Here is a 7,717-nt window from a genome sequence, read left to right as displayed (position 1 = left end):
TTCCTAATCATCTGATGGTACCTACTCAAGTATCTGCTCTTCCAGAAGATCTCCTGCAAATCCCCAGATGTAGCCAATGTTTCTTTAAAGACCCAGCTATTGGCAAATAGAAACATAGGCATCTTGATGTGTTTGCTCATTGCCCCAGCATTTTTTGAAAGCCTCCTCTGGGCCACGCATGTCCCCAAGACTGCAGACAAAGCAGTGAGGGAGGGTATGTTGGGCCTGCCCTCCAAGAGCCCACAGTACGGAGGGGAAACCAGCTCTGTCAAAACCAGCCACACAGTATGATATGAGCCAGAACATAGACTTGCAAGTGCTGTGGGAGTCTGGGGGGGGGTGTGATTGACTGCCTAATGAGAGCCTTATCCAAGAAGGTAGTTTTTGAGCTGAGTCCTAAAGGACCAGTGGAGCTATGGCAGGCAGCAGAAGATAGCAGAGGTGTTCCAGGCAGAGTGAGTCCTTTATAAGAGGATAAAAGAGGAGAGAAAGGGAAAGAATGGGAATAGCGTAGTGGAACAATAACCACAACTAGTTCAAATGAATTTATTAACTTGTAGGTGCCTCTACTGCAGATGTGAACTTAAAGAGTCTCCCACCCACTGCCAGCCTCAGGGCTTCTTCGGTAATGCTCTGTATAGAGGAGTGATGGCCAGAGCTCCCACCCACCTCCTTCTCCAGGTAGCACTTCCTTGTTCCTCACTCCCTGCACTGGAATGGACAAGGAACCAAGAGAATAATCTCTCCCTAGTCCAGAGAAGCCTGCAGAGACCTCACTTCTGGCTGGCAACATTCAGATGGATGAACAAAGCAGGACTTGGAGTACCTGATGGAGAGGCAGCCGTGAGTGATCACTGTCCTACTTGCCACCCTCCTTTCCCTGCCTTGGGAGACAGACACTCGGTACCTATGCTAACTGTCTGCAGCCATTTATTGAACTACATACATGTGCAGGGAAATGGGGATATTCAGATCACATATCCAAAAAGCAGGGGCCAGAACCAAGTGGGAAGCAGCTATGTGTGAAAGAACCTGGAGAAAGGGCAGATCCACAGTAGGGTGCACAGTGTCCTGCAGATGGGCTTCTTCAGAGTAGATCATTTCCCAGGCTCCCAACCCCAAGAAAGACCCCTTGAAGATAATTCAATGGGCTCTTCTCTTCCTTCCTCAGACTTGGACAGGCTAAAGCTCCTGGAAGCTGAGCCAACATGGTCTGCACTGTGCATAAGCTTGGCTATTAGCTGGACTTGGAGGAGGGCTCCTAGATGATTGAGCCAAAAACCTAGGACAGAGAGGCTTCGGGGAGAATTCAAGAGGTAATATGGACACCTGCACAGCTCCTCTAATTCCCAAGGCTGGGAGGGCAGTTGAACCCAAACCCTCATGGCTTATCAGCAACAGCTGGCTCGGGGCTGGTAATCCCATCTGACAGGTAATCATCCTCATTGTTCTGCTTCATCTTGGTTTCCAGAACCGTAATGCGCTGCTTGAGCTTTTGCTGGGCTCCCGTGTATTCAGCCAGCAAGCGGCCAAAGCGAGTGTACAAGGTCTCCATGTTGGTCTCCAGCTGCTCTAGCTTCTCTTGCACATCTATGTCCATGCTGGCTGCCACCTCAGTCTCATCCAGCAACCCCTCCTTCATCAGGATCTCCCGGCCCCTCTCCTCCAAGACCTTCTTGGCATCAGGGTACTCAGTCACGGCTTCCATAAGATCATCCTTGGACAAGCAAAAGAGATCTGAGTAACCAAGGCTACGGATGTTGGCTGTGCGTCGATTGCCCATTTTGCTGCCCTTAATGTTAAGGATACTGATCTCTCCAAAGCAACTCCCAGCCGAAAGCAGGGCATATTGAGTAACACCATCATCAGCCACCACTGCCAATTTGCCCTCCTTGATTATGTACATCTCCTTGCCAATATCCCCCTTGCGGCAAATGTAATCACCAGGACTGAAGACCTGAGGACGAAGCTTCAATACTAGCTCCACCAGCAGGCCAGCCTCACAATCCTGGAAGATGCGCACTTTTTTGAGTGTGGACAGATGGACATTGATGGCTATCTCAGCCCTCAGCTTGGCTGGCAAGTTCTTGAGAACTTCCCGCTCATCCACACTCTTCTTATTGGTCCACAAGTAGTCAAACCACTTAATTACCTTGGCTTCCATCTCCTTACTGACCTTTCGGAACTGCATGTAATGTTTGACAGCATCAATCTTGGCCTGGAATTCAGCCCGAGTGGCATTCATGTTGGAGATCATGGAGCCCACGTTTCCCACAATGGTGGCAAAGATGAGGACACCAATCAGGAAGTCAAAGATGACAAATAAGTACTCCTCATCCTTTACAGGGGGTGGTGTCTCTCCAATGGTGGTGAGTGTCAGCGTAGACCAGTAAAGGCAGTAGATGTATTCTCTAGCCAGGTAGCCATACTCAGGGTCAGTGATGTTGGGATAAACCCAGGTGTCAACGCCAAAGCCAATGGACTTGGAGATGGCATAGTAGATGCAGGCATTCCAGTGGATGATGACCAAGATGTAGAGGACCAGGTTGCTGATTCGGAATATGTTAGGGTAGCTGGTGCGTGTCTCAGTGCGATCAAAGAATTCAAACATGCGGGCAAAGTGTAGCAGGCGGTTGAAGCGCAGCTCAGGTCTGTGGATGCCCACAGCAAAATAGATCAAGTCTGTGGGAATAATAGAAGCCACGTCCAGCTTGAACTGCAGTGTGTGGATATAGTTGTCCCGCAACTTCTTAGAATCTTTGACCAGCAGGCCCTGCTCCAAAAAACCTAGTAGAGATGCAAACCAGTATATCAGTACTGCCCTCAGGCCTGTCCCTCTAAATAGGCTAATGCTCAGCAAGGGACAAACTGCACACTCAGCCCTCCTGCCCAAGAAGAGTTATAGGAAACTCACAAGGCAGAGCTGGCCTGAAGGACCCTAACACATGACCCCTAGGCTTGAACCTCACTAAGCACACAGGGACTGTGAGGTTCAAAGAAGAGCAAACACCAACCCAAGTCCCAGCCAGGCAGTTAAGTCTAACGCTGTGTCAAGAAATCTTCCTAAAAACGTGGATTCAGGAGTTTGGACTGATGGGTCATGTTCCTGCCTATGCATCCCACTTGCTCACTTACCTGTGCGCAATCGAATGAAGAGGTCCGTGATATACACCACATCTGAGAAGTAGTCCAGCACCAGCCACACTAGGTAGTAGCCTTTCTGTAGGTCACTGAAGCAGGCTCTGCAGGAAGACAGGACTGGGCTTCTCTCTCAAAGCCAGCCAAGGCCCTCTGGAGGCCTCAAACTGAGTGCCCACTGAGCACAGGGCTTGAGATAGCTACTAGGGACACTGACAAGTCACAGTCAGTCTGGTGTCATGAAGAAACTTATTAACAAGCAACATATACCTCCTTAAATAGACATCCACACTGACCATTACTTGTCTCTTATCCACTGGACTATGAGTACCAAGAAGATGGAGACCACCTCTTAGTCATTACTGTATATGTCCTATGCCCTGCCCCAGAGCACCAGGATTTTTGACAGGGGTGAGTTGAACCAAAAATTAGACACTGGAAGTATGAACTATAATATACAGCTGAATAGCCCCATGCCCATCTCTTCAACATACACTTATTGAGAATTCAACACAGAGCACTGGCCAATCCAAGTGAGAGAGAAGACAGTAGCTGGGCTTAGCCTAGAGGCAGTAGGAATGGAGAGGTTAGAGGCTGCAGGAGTTTTAGAAAGAATTGACAAGACTTGATGACTGAATGGGTACAGACCCAGAGAGGGAGTAGAATAGGAGATAGAATGCACAATGATGACCCAGTGAGTGTACGAGTCAAAGGAAAGAGCGGTTTATTCTTACTACTTGGTCACATTTCAAGTAAGACCCAAGACCCTGGTGCACCAAGCCTACAGAACAGTACTATGCCTGCCTGATATTCACTTCAAGTCTTCCAGCCAACTAGGCCATCCTGAGACAGGGTCTTGGCATATGTTCCTCCTTCCCAGAATGTTCCTTTCACCAGGCTCAGGCATCTAAATAACTGATTCCCTATCACCATTCAGGTCTCAGCTAGGATGTCACCTCCTTAGAGAGGACTACACTGACTGACTTCCTCTAGTAGCTCCCTGCCTCAAGTCCCTTGGGCATTTGTTTTGTTCATGTTTACTATCAGTGACTCTCACTAGCCTGAGAGCTCCAAGAGAGCAGAGGCCATGTGTGTCTTGTTCACCACATCATCGTCAGCACATAGCACAGAGCCTGGCACCCAATGGATGCTCAGTCAAACCCTTGCTAAATAAATAAAGTGGGGGATAGGGTGGGGTGGGAAATGATGTCAAAGAAAGCTACCTGTGAGAGTGGCTTTGGAACTGAAACTGTAAGAAGAACCTCCATAGGCTAAAAATGGGGAAAGAAAAGCTTCTCTTGAGGAAATAGAATGTTATGATTCAAGAGTAGTGACTGCTGGGGCTGAGGGTATGTCCAAAAGGTGGAACTAGAGAGAAGGCCAGGTCCAAACAGCCTTAACGGTTACTCTGAGGGCTTCAATTTCATCCTGTGAGCAATGGGAGGGGGGGCATTGAAGGATTTATTAGGAGAAACTGACGTAATCAAATCCCAGTTTCTACTAACTGTACTAGTTGCAAGTGTGAAGGATGCATTGGAGGGGGCAAGAGTGCTTGCAAGAAATGGGTGCAAGACTATTGTAGTTGTCCCAGGGAGAGAGGAGGGTGGCCTTATCCAGTCCAGTATTGGTATGGATGGAGAAGTAAGAACAGATTCCAGGAAGGACATACATGAAGCTTTGGTAGCATATTAAATTGGGAGGGGGCATTGGGGGTTAGCAGGGCAGAGGGAGGTGCCATTGGCAAGCAGGGGATCCAGAAAGAAAACTGGGTTGAGATGAGCTCTGTGTCCACAGCTGGGACTGGTACACTCTTAACCCCAAAGCCTGTGTGCTGGGCTGCTTTGGCCACCCCCTCCCAGATCCCTCTCTGCTCACCTGGCCACCAGCAGGCACCAGTTGTAGAGAACAGGCATGGCAATGACAAATAGCCAGCGGTAGTACCAGTCCCCAGCTGGATCCAAGACAAATAGTTCAAATTTCTTTCTGAGGAGACAGACAGAGGGCAGGCTTGAGGACTAGGTCCTCACTGTGGCAGCACCCCAGTTCCCAGAGGCCAGGAGTCCTTTAAAAATTAATGCTTAAGAGGATGTGCAGGGTAAGGACCAGGTTGGCTCAGGGCCCCATTTTCAGGGAGACAACTTGGTACTGGGCATCTGAGTAGAGCTCAGATGGGCCAGGGTCACCCATCTTCCTACTTTAACCCCACACAGGCCCATTGGTCCCCATGCCTTCCTGAGGCCCCTCGCTCAGAGGGCAGGACATGGCAAGGGGCAGTGTTTTCACTGAAGTGGGCTTCAGGGCCTGGGGAGGTACTTCCACAGGATGGTAATGAGCACTCAGGGCCTGTTCCCATATCCCTCCTGGGAAGAGAGAGGAACTCCAGAAAAGTGAGTGCCACGTGCTTCCTGCCCACCCCACCCTCCCTGTTTGGTCCCTGGCCTCCAGCTCCCAAATTGCTTTCCCAGATGCTACATCCTGTCTTGGCAAAAGCTCTTTTCCTCCACCGGCCAGAAGTGGGGAATGTCGGCTTGGCCAGACATCCCCAGTCGCCAACTCATTCCTCAAAGAACAGAGCTTCCAGCTCTACCTTCTTGGCCCTCCCCCGCTCCCTCCTGCTCAGTTGTTCCCAGGCCTTCCCCAGCCAGCCAGCCCCCCATATGGCCTCTTCAAAGGCCCACCTCTGTACCCACATTGGCACTGGTGTGGGCATACTCTCAGCAGCACTCCCTAATTGCACCCTCCTCTGCATTTACTGACTGTTGGAATTGAGACTGAGGCTGGCAAACATTTGTGTGCCCTTGCTGTTTGCTTCATAAGCAGTAAGAGAACATCTGGCAAGGGACAGCTAAGGGAAGAAAAGCCACTAAGAGCTCCCATGGCAATTGGTTCCTGGAAGTTGGAAAGTCTGTGAACAGGGACAATGGAAACATACTAGAATTAAAACCATAGCAGGTCTCCCCTGTCAACCCTTTTCCTTGCCATGGCAGGACTTGTTATAGACTTCAGTCTTCCCCTGACAGTGGCATAAGAAACCCCACCAAGCCCTACAGTCGCATGCATGAGAGCCCTTCTAGTCCTACAAGCTGGACAACTATACTTGGTGCCCTTGCCCTCGCCGTCCTTGTCGCCTTTGCCATCCCCTTGCTGCGTTGTCACAGTCTGGAGCTCGGGCCCACGGAAACGCTCCAGGAACGAGTCAGGTCGAGCTTCCTCCTCACGGAAATTCTTGTTGGCCCACTCTCTGATGATCCCCACCAGGCGGACAATCCTAGAAATGAGAGAGAGCATGGACCAGAGAGAAGAATCATGCTATTCAGAAAGGATGTGGGCCCAAAAGCTCACCACTTGGTGAGGGAGATGGAGAAGGGACCTTGGAAACAGGCCAGTCCATGATGCTTCCCATGCTAAGAGTTGGGATGTGGACCAGCACTGAGGACAGGAGGCTGGGGTTTGGGTATGACTCTAAATGCAGCCTGAGAGGCAAGGAGTTGTTCTGGGAAGACTTCTTGTATGAGGTGCCATCTCAATTGATGGTGAAGAACAAATAGGTAGTCTCCAGGGCAAGATAATGGAGGACAAGTCAAGAGGAAGATTGGCCCAGGCTTCCTGATTTCCCTATGGAGCCTATGACTCTGGGCTGCGGACCTCAGGACCCTCTTCTTAGACCCATTTGCTGGGGAGGATTCCTCCTCCCTCTCCCAATGCTGAGACAGACAAGTCTGAAGGGAATGCTCCACTGAGCACTCCCAGCTTGCTCACAGGAGCCACCTCAGGAGAAAAGTATTTCCCATGGGTCTTAGCAGAAAGGCTCAATGGGACTGACAGAAAGGGAATTATGGTAGCCATTCTGACAGATCCCATAGGCAGAAGCAGGTAGCATGAGAGCAATGGTGGAACCTACCTGTGGAAGCCACCCCTTCCCCGCTGGGGGGCATCCATCTCCGCCAGCCTCTGAAGTTCTGAGGAGGTGTCATCATCAGCGGCAGACTGTGGCCTGTAGAGGAAGGAACAGAGCTGACAAGGGTTACTCTGGACATACCTTGTCTCCTATCAGCACTTTTCTCTGCTGGGAGGTGCCTAGAAATCCAATACTCCCTTTTTAGAGGATATTCTTAAGCCAAAGGATTGTTTACTCTGACAATGAGGCAGAGCTGGGAAAAATTAGAAGCCTCCAGGCCATCCCTGAAAAGACCCAGCCTCAACAGACTCACCTGCTGCTGGTCCTGGGGTCATCTTTGCCATTGGCCTTGATTGCAGGAGGTGCATGGTGGTTGTGGTTATTGGCTGGGGAACTCTTCACACCATTGGATTTTTCTGTCATCCTCCATGTACAACCGGTTCCTCACCTGCAAGGGAGATGGTGAAGAAAAAAGTCACAGAGGATCTTGGACACCAGATAAGGCAGAGGAGGTACAGATGAGCAGTGAGAACAGAACCAGGGCTCACCTGGGAAACCCCAGCATTCCTGGGTACTGCGATGGCAATGCAGGACAGGGGTATTCAGCATTGCCTAAGTACCAAGCTCTAAACACCAAGAAGATGAAGGTGCTTTCCCCACTCTGCCAGGTAATTCAAAAGG

General features: G+C 50.2%; 1 protein-coding gene across 1 annotated transcript; it reads right to left on the bottom strand.

The window, feature by feature from the left end:
* Positions 1 to 565: 565 nt before the first annotated feature.
* On the bottom strand, positions 566 to 7,459 carry CNGA2 (cyclic nucleotide gated channel subunit alpha 2). Its single transcript, XM_025460726.3, has 6 exons — positions 7,350 to 7,459; positions 7,040 to 7,132; positions 6,236 to 6,406; positions 5,014 to 5,121; positions 3,136 to 3,242; positions 566 to 2,787 (listed from the first exon to the last, which is right to left on the bottom strand). The coding sequence occupies exons 1-6, from the start codon at positions 7,457 to 7,459 to the stop codon at positions 1,382 to 1,384; spliced, it is 1,995 nt and encodes a 664-aa protein (XP_025316511.3). The 3' UTR covers positions 566 to 1,381.
* Between the last annotated feature and the right edge of the window lie 258 nt (positions 7,460 to 7,717).

The sequence above is a fragment of the Canis lupus genome, chromosome X, assembly GCF_003254725.2.
Source record: "Canis lupus dingo isolate Sandy chromosome X, ASM325472v2, whole genome shotgun sequence".
NCBI lineage: Eukaryota > Metazoa > Chordata > Mammalia > Carnivora > Canidae > Canis > Canis lupus.
This window is presented reverse-complemented; position numbering and strand designations above follow the sequence as displayed.

Coding starts and splice junctions, on each gene's coding strand:
- CNGA2 (XM_025460726.3), bottom strand. CDS start 7,459: ATGACAGAAAAATCCAATGGTGTGAAGAGTTCCCCAGCCAATAACCAC. Junction 6,407..7,039: donor GGAAGGGGTGGCTTCCACAG/GTAGGTTCCACC, acceptor TCTCATTTCTAG/GATTGTCCGCCTGGTGGGGA. Junction 3,243..5,013: donor TGGTGCCTGCTGGTGGCCAG/GTGAGCAGAGAG, acceptor GTCTTCCTGCAG/AGCCTGCTTCAGTGACCTAC.